Source organism: Aquarana catesbeiana, linkage group LG08, assembly GCF_042186555.1.
Source record: "Aquarana catesbeiana isolate 2022-GZ linkage group LG08, ASM4218655v1, whole genome shotgun sequence".
In the NCBI taxonomy this organism is placed as follows: Eukaryota; Metazoa; Chordata; class Amphibia; order Anura; family Ranidae; genus Aquarana; species Aquarana catesbeiana.
This window is the reverse complement of record NC_133331.1, coordinates 301610990-301631839: the sequence shown is the minus strand read 5'-3', so window position 1 is coordinate 301631839 and position 20850 is coordinate 301610990. Positions and strand designations below refer to the sequence as shown.

General features: G+C 42.7%; 2 protein-coding genes across 5 annotated transcripts in view; both read right to left on the bottom strand.

Moving 5' to 3' along the window:
• LOC141106868 (uncharacterized) overlaps positions 1-20850 on the bottom strand; it is a 210441-nt gene that overhangs the window by 107396 nt on the left and 82195 nt on the right.
• On the bottom strand, positions 29-16137 carry LOC141105029 (uncharacterized). Of its 4 annotated transcripts, none has more exons than XM_073594817.1 (7): positions 16042-16137; positions 14705-14839; positions 14495-14618; positions 14124-14377; positions 13854-13997; positions 6542-6680; positions 29-4997 (listed from the first exon to the last, which is right to left on the bottom strand). In XM_073594817.1, the coding sequence occupies exons 3-7, from the start codon at positions 14577-14579 to the stop codon at positions 2935-2937; spliced, it is 2685 nt and encodes an 894-aa protein (XP_073450918.1). In that variant the 5' UTR covers positions 14580-14618; positions 14705-14839; positions 16042-16137; the 3' UTR covers positions 29-2934. The 4 variants fall into 4 exon arrangements, with proteins under 4 accessions (XP_073450918.1, XP_073450920.1, XP_073450919.1 ...); XM_073594819.1 differs by having other exon boundaries at positions 14139-14377; XM_073594818.1 differs by having other exon boundaries at positions 14705-14767; positions 16042-16105.

The following is a 20850-nucleotide window of genomic DNA, read 5'->3' as shown; positions in this document are numbered from 1 at the left end:
AGGACAAAAATGTAATAATCTCTCCCACTTAGATTGCTGATCAAGGCCCAAATCGATTTGCTTCCATATTCTCCAGCCACTGCGCCATCTTTGGCTGTTGTTTCTGGAACATGGCAAAGTCATTTTTTGCATTTGTACAGAATACAGTGTGGTACTAAAAAAAAGATCACAAGTGACTTCCTATGCCACTTTTTGGCAATTTAATATAGTTGACAACATTAACATTTGTTTTGTTCTTTAACCCCTTCACACCTAAGGATGAAACAAATCTAAATGCCTAAGCCCAATTTTTTGACTTTGACATGTGTTAGTAACTTTTGTTCATCCAGGTGGATTATACCTTGTTTTTTTCAGGAGCTTTCATTTGGTGGTAAATGGCAATGGATATCTCCTGCCTTTTTTTTTTTTATTCTCAAAGGAAAACTGGCCCAAAATAGAAAATAAAATCATACCACATATGTGTACAGTGCTTGAAAAAGTATTCATACCCCTTGAAATTTTCCACATTTTGTCATGTTACAACCAAAATGTAAATGTATTTTATTGGGATTTTATGTGATAGACCAACACAAAGTGGCACATAATTGTGAAGTGAAAGGAAAATGATAAATGGATTTAATTTTTTTTTTACAAATAAATATGTGAAAAGTGTGGTGTTTTTTTTTTTATTCAGCCCCCTTTACTCTGATACCTCTAACTAAAATCGAGTGGAACCAACTGCCTTCAGAAGTCACCTAATTAGTAAATAGAGTCCACCTGTGTGTAATCTAATCTCAGTATAAATACAGCTGTTCCATGAAGCCCTCAGAGGTTTGTTAGAGAACTTTAGTGAACAAACAGCATCATGAAGGCTAAGGAACACACCAGACAGGTCAGGGATAAAGTTGTGGAGAAGGTTAAAGCAGGGTTAGTTTATAAAACAATATCACAAAGCTTTAAACATCTCACGGAGCACTGTTCAATCCATCGTCCAAAAATGGCAAGAGTATGGCACAACTGCAAACCTACCAAGACATGGCTGTCCACCTAAACTGACAGTCCGGGCAAGGAGAGTGTAACGAAACGTCCCTACACTCCGCTTCGGTGCTTTTGTCATATACCATTTCCTCATAGTCTGAATATAGATATCAGATATTCCAAGCTCTCACAAGCACAAAACAAGACAATACTTGTTTAGTTGCTAAACATAGACTCTTTTATTAGAACCAAAGTACAAGTCTTTATATACAGTTAAAGAGGAGGTTCCCCCCTCCTTCTCATATTACTCTAACAATACAACTGTAACCAGAAACAGAATTAACATGAGCTAATTAACTAATCCCTTAAAGCAGCCGATGTGACTCCGTGCCCTCCTGGGCATTGTTATGATTAATCAGGATTTCACTACAGGTCAGACTTGTTGTCACCGAGCTTCGCACAGTAGATTATAAGTATAAACACATAACTCCTTCATACAATTGCAGGGTTAATTAGAACAAACAACAATGTGGCAAGCCAGACTAGACTCATTTACATTATACAGCGAGGTCCATAAATATTGGGACATCGACACAATTCTAATCTTTTTGGCTCTATACAACACCACAATGGATTTGAAATGAAAAGAACAAGATGTGCTTTAACTGCAGACTTTCAGCTTTAATTTGAGGGTTTTTACATCCAAATCGACTTGGATTTGGATGTAAATACCCTCCACACTACATTCTCTAACAGCTCTCCTCCACCATCCACACTACATTCTCCGACAGCTCTCCTCCACCATCCACACTACATTCTCCGACATCTCTCCTCCACCATCCACACTACATTCTCCGATAGCTCTCCTCCACCATCCACACTACATTCTCCGACAGCTCTCCACCATCCACACTACATTCTCCGACATCTCTCCTCCACCATCCACACTACATTCTCCGACAGCTCTCCTCCACCATTCACACTACATTCCCCGACAGCTCTCCTCCACCATCCACACTGAATTCATCCGACAGCTCTCCTCCACCATCTACACTACATTCTCCGACAGATCTCCTCCCATCATCCACGCTACATTCTCCGACAGCTCTCCACCATCCACACTACATTCTCCGACAGATCTCCTCCACCATCCACACTACATTCTCCGACAGCTCTCCTCCACCATCCACACTACATTCTCCGACAGCTCTCCTCCACCATCCACACTACATTCTCCGACAGTTCTCCTCCACCATCTACACTACATTCTCCGACAGATCTCCTCCCACCATCCACACTACATTCTCCGACAGATCTCCTCCCACCATCCACACTACATTCTCCGAAAGTTCTCCTCCACCATCCACACTACAATCTCCGACAGCTCTCCTCCCACCATCCACACTACATTCTCCGACAGCTCTCCTCCACCATCCACACTACATTCTCCGACAGCTTTCCTCCACCATCCACACTACATTCTCCGACATCTCTTCTCTACCATCCACACTACATTCTCTGACAGCTCTCCTCCACCATCCACACTACATTCTCCGACAGCTTTCCTCCACCATCCACACTACATTCTCCGACATCTCTTCTCTACCATCCACACTACATTCCCTGACAGCTCTCCTCCACCATCCACACTACATCTTCCGATAGCTCTCCTCCACCATCCACACTACATTCTCCGACAGCTCTCCTCCACCATCCACACTGCATTCTCCGACAGATCTCCTCCACCATCCACACTACATTCTCCGACAGATCTCCTCCACCATCCACACTACATTCTCCGACAGCTCTCCTCCACCATCCACACTACATTCTGACGCTCAACAAGATTATCTTTACTAAAGAAAGATTTCCTGCACTCTTAACATGAAAAAGGAGGCTCACCCGTGTGAATTCTCTGATGTTTAACAAGGCATTCTTTATGATTGAACAATTGAACTCCGAACACAAAAAGGACACTCAATCCATGTGAATTTTCTGATGTTTAACAAGGTATCTTTTACAATTAAAAGATTTCCCGCACTCTGAACATGAATAAGGACGCTCCCCTGTGTGAATTCTCTGATGTTGAACAAGGACTCCTTTATAAGTGAAAGATTTCCCGCACTCGGAACATGAATAAGGACGCACACCCGTGTGAATCCTCTGATGTTTATCAAGGTCTCCTTTACAACTAAAAGATTTCCCGCACTCTGAACATGAATAAGGACGCTCACCTGTGTGAATTCTCAGATGTTTAACAAGGTCTCCTTTTTGAGTGAAAGATTTCCCGCACTCTGAACATGAATAAGGACGCTCACCCGTGTGAACCCTCTGGTGTACAACAAAGTCTCTTTTACAAATGAATGATTTACCACACTCTGTACATGAATAAGGACGCTCATCTGTGTGAATTTTCCAATGGAGAACAAGGACTGCTTTATAAGTGAAAGATTTCCCGCACTCTGAACATGAATAGGGACGCTCAACCATGTGAATTTTCCCATGTCTAGAAAGACTTTCTTTATGAGCAAAAGATTTCCCACATTCTGAACATGAATATGGAGGCTTACCCGTATGAATTCTCTTATGTTTGACAAGGTCTTCCTTATGAGTGAAAGTTTTTCCGCACTCTGAACATAAATAAGGACACTCACCCGTGTGAATTTTTTGGTGTTTAACAAGGACTCCTTTATAAATGAAAGATTTCCCGCACTCTGAACATGAATAAGGACGGTCAGCCGTGTGAATTCTCTGATGTTTAGCAAGATTTCCTTTATCAGTGAAGGATTTCCCACACTCTAAACATGCATAGGAATTCTCACCTGTGTGAATTTTCTGACGGTTAACAAGGTATCGTTTAGAACTGAAAGATTTCTCGCATTCTGAACATGAAAAAGGACGCTCACCAGTGTGAATTCTCTGATGTCTAACAAGGTCACCTTTATAAGTGAAAGATTTCCCGCACTCTGAACATGAATAGGGCCGCTCACCGGTGTGAATTTTCTGATGTTTAACAAGTTCTCCCTTATAGGTGAAAGATTTCCCGCACTCTGAACACGAAAATGGAGGCTCACTCGTGTGAATTCTTTGATGTTTAACAAGTTTTCTTTTATAGGTGAAAGATTTCCCGCACTCTGAACATAAATAAGGATGTTCACCCATATGAATTGTCTGGTGTCTAACAAGGTCTTTTTTATCAGTAAAAAAATTCCCACACTCTGAACATGAATAAGGACGCTCACCTGTGTGAATTCTTTGGTGTTTCACAAGGCTTGATCTATAAGTGAAAGAATTCCCGCACTCTGAACATGAATAAGGACGTACACCCCTGTGAATTCTCTGATGTTTATCAAGGACTCCTTTGTCAGTGAAAGATTTCCTGCACTCTAAACAAGAATAAGGACGCTCACCTGTGTGAATTCTTTGGTGTATAACAAAACTATCTTTCCTATAGAAAGCTTTCCCGCACTCTGAACATGAATAGGGACGGTCATCCATGTGATATTTCTGGTGTTGCAGAAGTGATGCTTTGTGAGTGAAAGATTTCCCACACTCAGAACACAAATAGGGACGCTCACCTGTGTGAATTCTCTGATGTTTAACAAGGCCACTTTGATTAGTGAAAGATTTCCCGCACTCTGAACATGAATAAGGACGCTCACCAGTGTGAATTCTTTGATGTTCAGTAAGGTATCTTTTCTGAGTGAAAGATTTCCCGCACTCTGAACATGAGAATAGATTGTCACCTCGGTGATCTCCTTCATGGGGTGGGGAAGATTCCTCAGGATTAGAAGGATCTGTTGATCGATCTGCAGTGTCGGGTCTTACATGGATATTTACAATCATAGTATGTGATTGATGAGAAGATTCCCCCTGATCAGAGGGATCCATTGATGTCTCCGGACAGGAAGGTCTGTGATGTATATTTTGTGTATTTGGATTTCCTCCTGGAGGATCCTGTGTGATGACATTATCTTCTGACTTACAATCAGCAGATAATAGAAGATGTCTCTCCGAGGAATTCCTGACATCACATCCATCTGTTGGAAACAAATAATAAAAAAAAGTCAGTTCCCAAATAACTGGAGTTTTAGCTCAGTATGTACAGTATGTATAAAGAATTTGCAGATCACTTATGGACTCTATCGTAAACACTTTTCTAAAAATGTAATTAATAGAAGTGTCATGTTGGTCTAACAGTCAACAGTGTCACATAGCTCTGGCATGGAACTTGGTACAATTGTAACATCAAAATATGAAAACAAACCAGTTAAAGGATACAAAAGACCCAAAACAGCTATGAAACAATAGGTACCATTTCTTTGTGCAATAATAATGGCTATGGGAAGTAATGGAGATGCCAAATCATTTTGTGGAAACATGGCATTATATTGATTAATGAGGGTGGATCTTTCATATAGTCTACAGCAATGTTTCTCAACTCCAGTCCTCAAGTACCCCCAACAGGTCATGTTTTCAGGATTTCCCTCAGATGAAACGGCTGTGGTAATTACTAAGGCAGTGAAACTGATTAAATCACCTGTGCAAAATAATGGAGCCTGAATACATGACCTTTTGGGGGTACTTGAGGAATGGAGTTGAAAAACATTGGTGTGCAGTATCTCCCCATTTGTTGGGGACATGACGTTATATTGAGGAATGGAGATGGACCTTTCATATGATGTACAGTATCTCCTCATTTGTTGGGAACATGACATTATATTGAGGAATGGAGATGGACCTTTTATATGGTGTACAGTATCTTCTCCTCATTTGTTGGGAACATGACGTTATATTGAGGAATGGAGATGGACCTTTCATATGGTGTACAGTATCTCCTCCTCATTTATTGGGAACATGACATTTTATTGAGGAATGGAGATGGACCTTTCATATGGTGTACAGTATCTCCTCCTCATTTATTGGGAACATGACATTTTATTGAGGAATGGAGATGGACCTTTCATATTGTGTACAGTATCTCCTCCTCATTTGTTGAGAATGTGACTTTATATTCAAGAAAGGAGATATTTAGGAACAGGCCAGGCTTCTGAGGATGTTACGCATCTATGACGAAATGCGTAGGTCGGGCCTTTAAGTTACATCACTTCCGCTTCATTGGAATGCATGCTAGAGCGGCTTTCCTGGTTTCATTTTATAAAAGCCTTTTATCTAAATTTACATTGTAAATGCAATATACCTTTCATTGCGTGGGGTTATTTAAAAGCTGATTACACTATGAGAGGCTTCCCTTTTTTCTTGATCCTGCTGAATAATGTGTGGTGATCCAAGAGGACTTAAAAGGAACAGTGGAGTATTTCCCTTATTTGATGGAGAATCTGGTGAGCCCCAGCTTGTGGAACACCAAGCTTAAAGAAGCGGCATTCGAGTTTCTTATTATACGCAAGGGGTCTACACCACACATTAATCCTTTATTATTCAAACACATATTTAACCTTTTGATATCTGCCTACAGGATGATGTGAAGATCTGATAATTATCTAACATTTTTCCTTACTACAATCCTTATGCTCAGAAGTAAAATGAGACTGTGACCTGTTTCTTCCATAGTGCCTATACTTACTTGTGTTGATAAGTAGAGACATTTCTTCCTGTTCACTTTTCATTATCATTCCAACCTCTTCTTTGGACGACTGATCACCCCCCACATACGTCTCAACCTCCTCTTTAACCTCAGCTTTTATATTAATCCGTTCTTCACCCTAAACCCGAAAATAATAGAAAACATCTTTTAACCCTTTTGCTGCCAGGGTAGTTTTTGCAGAGGTTTTTTGCACACATGCTTAAAAAAAGAATTTTAGGCCTTTAGATTACATAACCCCCCCAAACATATATATTTATAAAAAAAAATACAAACATATATATTTTTGGAAAGCATACACCCTACAGAATAAAATAGTGGTAGTTCCAATTTTTTATGTCACACAATATTATAGTAAAGGTACTACAGTTAATTTTAGGGCACAAAAACGTAATAAATTACCCATTTTTGGGGGTAAAATCTAAAAGATGAGGTTGCGCCGAGTAAATGGATAACCAACATCTCGAACCTTAAATTTGCGTGGCGACAAACGTAAGTACCCTATTTTTCCCATAGGTGATACTCTAAAGGCCTATAGAAAAACCAAACTCAACAGCACTAAAAAATTTTGTTATATATACATGTCACATAGCCCTTCTGTTTCCCCTTATGGTTTGACAAAAGAGCATTGTAGAGCTCCGAAACATGTTACCGCCCACATCTTACTGACGCCATTACATCTGCCCACACTTCCGATTCTAAAAAAAAAAAAAATTGCAATCAAGCGTATATTGATCGGTTTGCTCAAAAGTTATAGCGTCTACAAAATAGGGGATAGATTTATGGACTTTTGTTTATGTTTTTACTGGTAATGACGGCGATCTGTGATTTTTAGCAGGACTGTGACATTGCGGTGGACAATTCTGACCCCAAGTGACACTTTTTGAGGACCAGTGACATTATTACAGTGATCAGTGCTAAAAAAGAATGCACTAATCAATGTATAAATGTCATTGGCAGGGAAGGGGTTAACACTAGGGGGCGATCAAGGGGTTAACTGTGTTCCCTGGGTGTGTTCTAACTGTGCGGGGGCCGGGCTCACTGGGACAACACAGAGATTGCTGCTCCTGATCACTAGAAAACAGCAGATCTCCATGTTGTCCCCTGTCAGAACGGGGATCCACCTTGTTTACATAGGCAGATCATAGACAGTTTACATAGACACATCCACATGTATTTTAACGCTGCTAGCTGACGTCCCAAATGAGTCTCCTCTCCAAGTCGAAGCCTATTTTGGGAAAACGCGTCGGTTGAAGCCCACTTTGAGACGTTATTTCGTTAAAGCTGGTTGGTGCAGACCGCCGCTCGCTTTTACTTTCATGCTGAAAACCAGTTGCCTTGATGCAAGTGTATATAGTTTTTAATAAAATCTTTTTGTTGAAACGTACACCACGAGGCTTCCCTCTTTTCCTTACATATGTAGCGAGCCTTGCTATCGAATGTTTGTGTATCAGTCATCACGGAGGTTCTTTTGATAATTGGACCTGCTGCCATAGCCCATTCTACCAGAACCTGTCGGGATTATATCCAGCGATAGAGATCTCTATAATCTGAGATCCACTGACTCTGGTAAGAGGCGCATATATGTGGTGATGGGGTATTCATGTGTAGCACGAACCCCCGAAGGAGCTGCTGAAATAAATTTTGGGTTGTTGCCGTCACCCCTTTACCTGTAGTTTCACCACATCAGGAACCTAGAGTCCATGTTGAGCTTTGTATCCAACAATGTATGCACCAGTCACTTTAGCATTTTTCAATGCTTTAATGAAAAACTTGAAAGAAGTAGCAGTGAAGAGGTAGAAAGGGAGTTGCAGGAAAAGTCAAATACCTTTTTCAGATCATTGAGGGATTGAAGATCTTATGCCGCGTACACACGGTCGGACTTTTCGTCTACAAAAGTCCAACGGACAAAATACGGCTGACAATCCGATCGTGTGTGGGCTTCCCCGGACTTTCAGGGAACTTTTCCAGCCGCAAATCTGACGGACTTTAGATTTGAAACACATATCAACTTCCTTATTTTAGTCCGGTGTACGTCATCACGTACGAATCCGTCGGACTTTTGTGTGATCGTATGTAGGCAAGTCCGTTCGTCCGCCACAAGTCCGCCGTAAGTCTGCCAAAAGTCCGTCGAAAGTCTGTCGGACAGGCTGTCCGACTTTTGTAGCCGAAAAGTCCGACCGTGTGTACGCGGCATTAGAGAAGATTATACCTTCAGTCCAAAGATCTTTTGCCCACCCGGATAGGTCTCTCTCACTGACCTAGCAGCCGGAATGGAGAACGAACAAAAAGTCTCTACCACAGACTTTAAAGGAACAAAATTGCTATACGATCCTCTGCCACAGGATGTAGTATTAGATGAACAGTCCTCTGCCACAGGATGTAGTAGTTTTAGATGAAAAATCCTCTGCCACAGGACGTAATGGTTTTAGATGAACAGCGACACAGTACCAGAACCTTTAAGCCGACCCGGCAGTACTGTGCGGTAAGTTAGGTTAGGATGCATCCTCCAATTGAGTCACCAGGCCCCTCTTGAGACACCAGCCTTCCGCATGGTCCTCTCCAAGATGAGTCCTCCCCGGATCTTCTCAATTGCTTGGCTTCTTCCCGCAGGACAGACAGCACAGGACCACCTCTAAACCAGCGGGCCCCAGACATATAAGCGCCTGATCAACAGGAGCAGGGCGCTACACACGATTTGCTTCTTTGGAACCCAGAAGGACACTGATTTATTAATTCACCTGGTGTATTCTTAATCCCTAATCAAAGAGTCTTCTAATTGGATATTCATGGTCCCGAGACTGGAAGGAAGCCGTCACATATCTTTAGGACAGGAGGGCCAGCAGGTAAAAGAGAACCAAAAATGGCATCTGCCCCTTAAGTACTCTCTCCCAGAATGCATAGCAGTGGACCACCTCTGCCGAGTTGCTTCTGAGAAAGAAGAGCACTCAATACACTTCAGCTTGTTGCTTTTCAACATCGCCCTGTGGTGACAACGACACCTACAGGCAACAGTGTGAAACTGCACACAACACAGCCAATGCTGGAACATAGACTACTTTAGCCATAGATTAAATCTGAACTATATACAGAACAGATAACCCACTAAATTTACATATAAGCGCCTGATCAACAGGAGCAGGGCGCTACACACGATTTGCTTCTTTGGAACCCAGAAGGACACTGATTTATTAATTCACCGGGTGTATTCTTAATCCCTAATCAAAGAGTCTTCTAATTGGATATTCACAGATTTTGGATCAAACCTTTTTTTCATTATATATACACACACACCATTTTTATTTTTTCAATGAACTCTTTTTTCGATTAACTCTTTTTCACTGGCTGTTGATATTTTTGAGCCACATATTTATTTATCACTGTTTGGAGGATTATATGTTTGTTTGCACTGTACATTTGAATGTATTTTGTCAATTAGTGATTAGCACACCTATTCTTTTAACTAATTTGTTTATGTCAGGGGTACGGACTTTTTTGGTTGCAGCTTTTCCGTATTGATTTAATTATCAATTAGTCATTTTCCATTCATTCTATTTTGCTTTATGTAGGTGGATAAGCGCAGAATTTTCCTATTTTAGATCCCTGTTCTGCCTCTCTGTTCAGTGATCGCGGGTGGCCAGTGGAAATAGTTACATAGTAGGCGAGGTTGAAAAAAGACACAAGTCCAACCTATGTGTGAATATGTGTCAGTATTACATTGTATATCCCTGTATGTTGCGTTCATTTAGGTGCTTATCTAATAGTTTCTTGAAACTATCGATGCTCCCCGCTGAGACCACCGCCTGCGAAAGGGAATTCCACATCCTTGCCGCTCTTACAGTAAAGAACCCTCTACGTAGTTTAAGGTTAAACCTCTTTTCTTCTAATTTTAATGAGTGGCCACGAGTCTTGTTAAACTCTCTTCTGCGAAAAAGTTTTATTTCTATTGTAGGGTCACCAGTACAGTATTTGTATATTGAAATCATATCTCCTCTCAAGCATCTCTTCTCCAGAGAGAATAAGTTCAGTGCTTGCAACCTTTCCTCATAACTAAGATCCTCCAGACCCTTTATTAGCTTTGTTGCCCTTCTTTGTACTCGCTCCATTTCCAGTACATCCTTCCTAAGGACTGGTGCCCAGAACTGGACAGCATACTCTAGGTGCGGCCGGACCAGAGTCTTGTAGAGTGGGAGAATTATCGTTTTATCTCTGGAGTTGATCCCCTTTTTAATGCATGCCAATATTCTGTTTGCTTTGTTAGCAGCAGCTTGGCATTGCATGCCATTGCTGAGCCTATCATCTACTAGGACCCCCAGGTCCTTTTCCATCCTAGATTCCCCCCGAGGTTCTCCCCCCAGTGTATAGATTGCATTCATATTTTTGCCACCCAAGTGCATTATTTTAAATTTTTCTACATTGAACCTCATCTGCCATGTAGTTGCCCACCCTATTAGTTTGTTCAGATCTTTTTGCAAGGTTTACACATCCTGCGGAGAAGTTATTGCCCTGCTTAGCTTAGTATCGTCTGCAAATACAGAGATTGAACTGTTTATCCCATCCTCCAGGTCGTTTAAGAACAAATTAAATAGGATTGGTCCCAGCACAGAACCTTGGGGAACACCACTACCCACCCCTGACCATTCCGAGTACTCCCCATTTATCACCACCCTCTGAACCCGCCCTTGTAGCCAGTTTTTAATCCATGTACTCACCCTATGGTCCATGCCAACGGACCTTATTTTGTACAGTAAACGTTTATGGGGAACTGTGTCAAATGCTTTTGCAAAATCCAGATACACCACGTCTACGGGCCTTCCTTTATCTAGATGGCAACTCACCTCCTCATAGGTTAGGTTAGTAGATTGGTTTGGCAAGAATGATTCTTCATGAATCCATGCTGATTACTGCTAATGATACCGTTCTCATTACTAAAATCTTGTATATAGTCCCTTATCATCCCCTCCATGAGTTTACATACTATTGATGTTAGGCTAACTGGTCTGTAATTCCCAGGGATGTATTTTGGGCCCTTTTTAAATATTGGTGCTACATTGGCTTTTTTTCCAATCAGCTGGTACCATTCCAGTCAGTAGACTGTCTGTAAAAATTAGGAACAACGGTCTGGCAATCACTTGACTGAGTTCCCTAAGTACCCTCAGATGCAAGCCATCTGGTCCCGGTGATTTATTAATGTTAAGTTTCTCAAGTCTAATTTTAATTCTGTCCTCTGTTAACCATGGAGGTGCTTCCTGTGTTGTGTCATGAGGATAAACACTGCAGTTTTGGTTATTGAAGCCCCCCGATTCACTCGTGAAGACTGAGGAGAAGAATAAATTCAATACCTTCTCCATCTCCCCATCCTTTGTAACCAGATGTCCTTCCTCATTCTTTATGGGGCCAATATTGTCAGTCCTCCCTTTTTTACCGTTTACAGACTTAAAGAATTTCTTAGGAATTTTTTTGCTCTCCTCCGCTATGTTTCATCGAGTCCACCATGCGCGCCCACAGTATCTATTGCATGAAACAATGTACAGGTATGTCATTTCACGCAATAGAGCCACCCTGCAGCAGTATATGTGCGGCAGGCGGTTTTAATGTGGTTAATAAGACAAGACCCTGCATGTCTCCTCTATGCCCTAACGTTACCGAGGGTGTGTGGAAGCAATCGGGCGGCAGCGCAGCCATCCAAAAGTAGGTCAAATATAGTTTGGTTCAGAGCTACGTCTGAGCTATGGAATCTGGGTCAGGGTTCAGTAAGGTTCAGGGCTGGATGACTCATCCTGTTCTAGAAGGTTGGAGAATCTTAGTTTAGGTTAGGAGGAGCTACCTTGAATATATATGAAGCCTCAGCCAATCCTCAGGAGGTAGGCTGGCAGGGGGCTGAGACCACTCCATAAATAGACATGGGCCATGCCAGCAAGGGCAGTCAGGTGGAAGATGGTGATACAGTGTTGAGGAGGCTGTCGGTGGGCCTCAGGGGTGCCCCCTAGTCTAGGGGGGGTCCTGCCTTGGGCCAGGGCTCAGTGTTGGAAGGATGCTGCCATAACACTCGGGAGGAAGCCCCTCCTGGAGGAACAGGAGCAAGAGAGGACAGAGTGATTAGATCAGAACTGTTAGGGACTAACAAGGGGGGACCCTCCCTGAAGACAGCAGTGTGCTTAATGCTTCATAACTTCCCTGAGAGATCTCCTGAGAGTCAGTCGGGTGGGCTGGTGAAGAGTCAGTCTGGAGGACTGTGGAGAAGTTAACCTGGAGGGCGAGTGAAAGGGGCAGCTGCAACCAGGTGGGTTGGCAGTGCCTGAAGAGGTGGTGCTGGGAGCAGTGGCCACAGAGAAGTGACAATCTGTTTCACTACATTTTTCTGCTACACCACAAGGGACTACGAGTTCCTGCCTGTAAGGGACTATTGCAACAATCTGATGGAGAGCCTGTCAGAATATTCTTCAGTGATTTAACTAGAGCAAGCAAGTGTGTGCAGGAGGAATGTAGAGGAGACTGTATATAGAAAGATGTCCCTGCAATTGTTTCTGATGTTTGATGAAGTCAATTGGGCATCCCCTAACCAAGTTATTAACCCTCAATAAATAACAAAAACAAAGTCACAGACTGTTCTCTGACTCTGGGTGCTTGTGAAGATTCAGTGTGCCTTGTTGTGCAGGAGTGGGGGATCCAAGTTCATCAGCAGCCCCTATGTGGGTGTTCTACATGTGCATAAGAGCTCAGATTGGGAGAAGCAGGATAATGAGCCAATCAGATATGCTGCAGTTCTAACAGCAGGAGGGAGCAGAGTGACAGGGAGATGAGATCATCAGTCTCCTGCTGCTTCTCCTTTTACTGTCCATTCACAGGCTGGGGGAGGGACAAGACCGATAGGTGTTACAGATCTGAAGCAGAGATAAATCAGGGCTACTGCCCATTTCCTGGGAGCCTAGGAAGCCCGGGACCCATCCCCTATTGATACATCATCACATCAGCACCATGTCATTCAGTATGCACCCCCCATTGGAAGAGCACAAGGAGGAAGAGGACCCACAATAACGTGACTTGATATAAGACCAACAGAAGACAGGATCATGGATTGATTTAAAAAAAAAAAAAAACAATAAAAATGGGGGGTGAAAAATGTAGGGTGCTTAAAAGAGCTGGAACAGTGGCTAGGGGGTGCGGGAAGCAAAGGCTGCACTTCAGATATCGTAAGTAAGCAAAGTAAGCATTAAAACAAGAGACTACATAGAAGAATGTTAACTCATAGCTTTAAATACATATTTAGGTCTACATGCTCAGTCCCACCTACTTGATGATTGTGTGTGTAGCTGTGATCTTCCTGTGTGGAATCCCGGGAATACAGATGACCACCCTCATTCATAGACTGCTGATTCCCAAACATCTTTTCTTTTTCCACTCTAACCTCAACTTTGATATCTTTTTCTTCTTCGCCCTAAAGTGAAAATATGAAACAATGGATTTGTAAAAGTAATAAAGTGATGATTCAGAATAATATTATCTCAAAGCATAGGTAGAATTGTACAACCTATTTGAGTTCTAGTTGCTCAGTCCTATCTACCTGATGATTTCGTACATAGTTATGTTCTTCCCATGTGCAGTCCTGGGAATACAGAAGACGGGGACATCTCCATGGTGGGTTTGGCTCCATCAAGACATCCTTAAAGGGGTCTTTGTGTCCTTCTGAAAATAGCTCCATCAAACCAACCTCCTCCTCCTCCTCTTTTATCTCTTCTTTAACCTTATGTGTGATGGTGTGATCCTCCTGATCCTCCTGTGTGATATCCTGGGAATACAGAGGACGGGGACATCTCTCTGGTGGGAAACACACACACTGAATGAATACATTGTTTCTATGTGTTTATCAGATGATGGGGGATCTAGGTGGACCCTCCGTACTGCTCTCTCCTTTACAATAAAGTCTCCTCTTACCCGGTGATGTGTGGGGTGGCTGATACTTCATCATGACGTCCTTGTAGAGATCCTTGTGTCCTTCTAAATACTCCCACTCCTCCATGGAGAAATAGACAGTGACATCCTGACACCTTATAGGAACCTGACATACACAATGATACAGTCACCATCCAGACACATCCCTTGTCTGTTACTGGATAATGTCCCAGAATTCCCAGCACTGCTCACCTCTCCTGTCAACAGGTAACCGATTTTGTTGGTGACTTCTACAATCTTCTTGCAATTGTTTCTCTAAGGTTTCAGGAAATTAGGTGAAGACACTGTAATGGTTAAATTGTCCCCAGACTTCACCGGAGAAAAACTCTGTATTAAATAATTGAACAATATCAATATCATCTGACCTCCCAGAATCCTCCTCACCTCTCCGGTCAGGTCTGTTTTATTAATAGAGATAAGAGTGATGTCATGTGACCTCCCAGAATCTTCCTCACCTCTCCTTATTGGGTCTGTATTTTATTAATAGAGATAAGAGTAATCTCATGTAACCTCCCAGAATCCTCCTCACCTCCCTGGTCAGCAGGTAAATGATCTCCAGGGTGAGGTCTAAAGTAGAATTCCAGCTAAAGCTCCCTCCCCACACATGGAAGCTGAATCAAGTGACTGGACCATAATGAGCTGAAAGTAGGTAAGTATATACATTTGTTTTACCCAGGATAGACAATATAGGTGTTTGGAGGGGTAAGCAGCATTTTTAAGATTATTTGGGTGGGCTTAGCTGGAATTCTACTTTAATATCCTCTCAGTCATGTTACTCAGGCCCTCCTCCATCCTCATTGATGAGATCATGTGATCCACAGAAAAGTCTGATCTCTATTTCGGATGAGCTCCTGCGTGTTTGCACAGCCCACGTGCAGAGCCTGCCAGGAAGTCCACACTGCGCTGCGCTAATCACAGGCAGTGAGACATTTCCTGCTCTCTGCAGCCACGCATTGGGACAATGTCTCACTGCCTGTGATTAGCGCAGAGCAGTGCCGACTTCCTGGCGGGCTCTGCACGTGGGCTGTGCGAACACGCCGGAGCTCATCTTTAATCTCTATAGACTGAAAATATCTGGTAATTATAACTCATAGGCGAGTAAAGAATCGGTTTAAATCCTCCGCCCAAAAGTGAGGGAGGTTTTGTGTCTGTGTTGTGTTAATAAATACCAAATATATTCAACATGAAAACCAGAGTGCCTGAAAAACATAAAAAAGTACAATAACCAAAACAGAAAACAAGAAACAAATAAAAATCCTTTATGTATGTCTTTCAATAAATCTTTGAACATTTTATATTATTTTAAACATTATTATGTTAGTGAGAAGTTCTATTTATGGAGACATAATACTTCCACATAGTAGACCTTATGTCTTAATACAGTATATAAGTTATATTTCTGTATTGATTATAATATACAGTATATATCAGTATCTGTTGGAGATAAAACACATCACAGTGACTATGGAGGAAGAGGACGGACATGATGGGGGGTTACTGGGTGTAAATAGAAAATAATATCTTATTACCTCCTCTGCTTCCAACGCTAAAGTCTTCTCTCTACTTCCTCCCAACTCACCTCTCACCCGGAACTTCCTGTTCATATGTTACCTCACTTCCTGTCTGTATATCACTTCCTGTCTGAATATCACTTCCTGTCTGCATTTGACATCACTTCCTCCCATTTGTGGTGTCACTGCCTGTGTCTGTACAATCACACTCTTCCTATCTCTTAGTCTCCTAGTTGTGTTTCTACTTTACATAATTTTTTGTTACTCTTTTGCATTGTGTGTTTATGTGTCTGTAAGACCTTCATTTTTTCCTCTGTAATTAAGGAGTATTCTGTGAGTAGAAGGAATATGGCATACATGTGTGGTGTATACACATATAGGCTCCGATTCTGTTATACTTCACCCAGTATCCAGTGTAAACTACACACCCCCACTTTTGGGCGCAGGAGCACCACAGATCCTCTTCTCCCTTGGGTGCCCCTCTTACTAGAATTCTTAAAGTGGTTCTAACCCACATCTGTGTGGCTTGTGAGAAAAAAAAACACCTGCAAGGCAATGGCATAATGTGCTAGTATGCATTGAATATATGTTCCCCCATCTGATTTCTGGGTTTGCGAGCTCTGGCTATGTAATTGGCTGGAGCCAGTATGACGTCACTCTCGCGCATGCTCTATATTTAGGATGTATCTGGCCTAAATACCAGAGGCTCTGGATGTACAGCTGGAAAAATGTTTGTATATTTAGGATGTATCTGTACTATAAATCAGGGGCTCTAGATGGACAGTTGGATAAATGGTTCTATGTTTAGGATGTATCTGGTCTATAAAAGAGAGGCTCTGGATGGACAGTTGGATAAATAGTTCTATATTTAGGATATATCTGGTCTATAAACCAGAGGCTCTGAATGGACAGTTGAATAAATGGTTCTATATTTAGGATGTATCTGGTCTATAAACCAGAGGCTCTGGATGGACAGTTGGATAAATGGTTCTATATTTAGGATGTATCTGGTCTATAATCCAGAGCCTCTGGATGGACAGTTGGATAAATGGTTCTATATTTAGGATGTATCTGGTCTATAAACCAGATGCTTCAGATGTAATGTTGGATTAATGGTTCTATATTTGGGATGTATATGGTCTATAAACCATAGGCTCTGGGTGGACAGTTGGATAAATGGTTCTATATTTAGAATGTATCTGGTCTATAAACCAGAGGCTTCAGATGTAATGTTGGATAAATGGCTCTATATTTAGGATGTATCTGGTCTATAAACCAGAAGTTCTGGGTGGACAGTTACATAATTGATTCAATATTAGGACGTATCTGGTTTATAGACCAGAGGCTCTAGATGTACAGTTGGATAAATGGTTCTATATTTAGGATGTATCTGGTCTATAAACCAGAGGCTCTGGATGGACAGTTGAATAAATGGTTCTATATTTAATTTGGAGTTCCACCCAAAAAAAAATTCATTAATGTGCATAAAAAAATTTTGGAGAATTTTTTTTTCTTTTTACTCACCTTTTAATGCCTGTTGCTAGGGGGTCCCTCGTAATCTGCCTTCTTCAGCGCCTGGGCTCCTGACGTCACTTCCCTCAGCGCAGGAAGGGAGATCAGCTCTGCCCCCTCCCTCTAGGCAATCATCTGGGACACATCACAGGTCCCAGATGATTGCGCCGCCAGTCACGGTGCATGGCTCGCGCATGCACAGTGGGTGCCCCGCTGTGAAGGCACAGCCGGGCGCCCACAGTTGCAATACCGGCGCAGCCGAGCAGAGGGGGAGACGAGCGGGGCTTCGATCCCCCGCATTGCTGGACCCTGGGACAGGTAAGTGTCCGATTATTAAAAGTCAGCAGCTGCCGTATTTGTAGCTGCTGACTTTTTTTTTTTTTTTTTAAGCGGAACTCCGCTTTAAGATGTATCCACTTTATGAACCAGAGACTCTGGATGTACAGTTGGATAAATGTTTCTATATTTAGGGTGTATTTGATCTATAAACCAGAGGCTCTGGATGGACAGTTGGATAAATGGTCCTATATTTAGGATAGATTTGATCTATAAACCAAAGGCTCTGGATGGACAGTTAGATAAATGGTTCTATATTTAGTATGTATCTGGTGTATAATCCAGAGGCTCTGAATGTACAGTTGGATAAATGGTTCTATATTTAGGATGTACCTGGTTTATAAACCAGAGGTTGTGAATGGACTGTTGGATAAATGGCTCTATAGTTAGAATTTATTCGGTCCATAAACCAGAGGCTCTGGGTGGACAGTTGGATAAATAGTTCTATATTTAGGATGTATCTGGTCTATAAACCAGAGGCTCTGGATGGACAGTTGGATAAATGGCTCTATAATTAGGATGTATCCGGTCTATAATCCAGAGGCTCTGGATGGACAGTTGGATAAATGGTCCTATCTATATTTAGGATAAATCTGGTCTATAAACCAGAGGCTCTGGATGGACAGTTGGATAAATGGCTCTATATTTAGGATGTATCTGGTCTATAAACCAGAGGCTGTGGATGGACAGTTGGATAAATGGCTCTATAGTTAGAATTTATTTGGTCCATAAGCCAGAGGCTTTGTATGGACAGTTGGATAAATGGTTCTATATTTAGGATGTATCTGGTCTATAAACCAGAGGCTCTGGATGTACAGTTGGATAAATGTCTCTATATTTAAGATGTATCTAATCTATAAACCAGAGGCTCTGGATGGACAGTTGGATAAATGGCTCTATATTTAGGATATATCTAGTCTACAAACCAGAGGCTCTAGATGGACAGTTGGATAAATGGTACTATATTTAGGATGTATCTGGTCTATAAACCAGAGGCTCTGGATGGACAGTTGGATAAATGGCTCTATAATTAGGATGTATCCGGTCTATAATCCAGAGGCTTTGGATGGACAGTTGGATAAATGGCTCTATATTTAGGATGTATGTGGTCTATAAACCAGAGGCTCTGGATGGACGGTTGGATAAATGGCTCTATATTTAGGATGTATGTGGTCTATAAACCAATCCATGCTTAGATTTGTGCAAAAGTCCCAGAGTAGCAGTTGGCAGATAGCTGGCGCTGACACCAATTTCCAACAAAACTAACATATGGAGATGGAGTTCTATACTGAGGAAGGCGGGGGTGACAGGCAGTGCACACAGAGCCCATGCATCTCCTGTCCTCTCCTCCTTCCAAGTTTTCCTGTGACGTGTTCAGCCTCCTCATCTATCCTGCCTATTGTAAACTGAGCCTGGACCTACCGCCATCTATTCAGGGCATGAAGAGTGAAACTATCAGACTGTTTTGTGGTGAATGATTGCTATTGAATATAGGTGCACTTTCATTCACTAAAACACAAGCTTACCACAGTTCAAGCCAACTACTACTGTTGTCTGAGAAAGAGCCAAAGATAGTAGCTGACAGTTCCACTCTCTGTGATCTGAACAGCTGGTGGTGGGGTCTTCCTCAATTTGCAACAAACAGAAGAGATAACAAGGAATAGTGCAGGAGAATGGAGAGGGCGTGGGACTTTGTGCTGGCTGTACCTCCCCTATAGGGGCACCCATTGTTTACAATTTGGGGGAAAGTGAAGCTGCAGCCAGCACTGACAGAAAAAGAATGTTTTTTTTGTGTACAGCAGAGGGGGTAGTGTGATCAGGGTGGGCAGTGTATGCAGGGGGAAAAAAGGCAAAGTGTAAAAGGAGGCAGTGAGGTAGTGTGCAGGGTTAAAGGGGGGCAATGTGTATAGGAAGGGTGACAGTGTATGTGTCTAGGAAGGGTGACAGTGTGTACAGGGAGGGTGGCAGCATGTACTGGAAGAGAGGCATTGTAAGCAGGGAGGAGCAGTGTGTACAGGGAGGGGGAATGTGTGCTCATGTGAGGAAGAGAACAATGGAAGCATAGAGGGAGGTGACAACAAGCAGAGATAACCAATATGTTTCTGTAGCTACAGCCTACTGCCAGGTTGGCTCCAGTGATGAGGGGGAGCATTATAGTGAGCTCTCCGACTGCACTTGGGTGCCAGATATCTAGGGTTGCCACTTGTCCGGTTTTCTCCCGGACAGTCCGGTTTTTGAATGCGGTGTTTTTGGGGTTTTCATCTACCCCAGACCCATCGTTAACACTGGACTGCACCAGGAGTGAGGCTTCTGCTCGCTATCTGATGTGTCTCTCCCCTCCCAGGCGGCAGCCTGTTGGTGTTAGTGAATCAAAGCTGTCCTCTCCTCCTCCTCCTACTCTGCTCTGTTTACACACACAGGAGGAGGAGAGGGAGCAGGGACGTGCTGGTCTGAGGTCTGTATAAAGTTCCCTATGCTTTGCAGATGGACAGGGGAGGGGGAGAGAGTGGCTGGGAAGGAGAACATCCTTAAATAATCTGTAACTTTTGCGGGGTTAAGAGGATATGTGCTGGGGAGGTAGGGAAAGGGACTTATGCTAGAAGTGTGGGTTGGCTTTGAAATCTGACAACCCCTTCTAGCACTATTCCTCTCCCCTCTTAAAGCACCCCCCTGCACAAATCTGACTCCCTACCCCCCTTTGCACTATCCCTCTCCCCTCTCAAAGCACCCCCCCAGCACATATCCAACCCCCCTTGTACTATCCCTCTCCCCTCTCAAAAGACCCCACAGCACATATCTGACCCCCTACCCCCCTGGCACTATCCCTCTCCCCTCTAAAAGCACCCCCAGCACATATCCAACTCCGTACCCCCGTTGCACTATCCCTCACCCCTCTCAAAGCACCCCCCAGTACATATCCGACCGCCCTTGCACTAGCCCTCTCCCCTCTTAAAGTGCCCCCCAGCACATATCTGACAA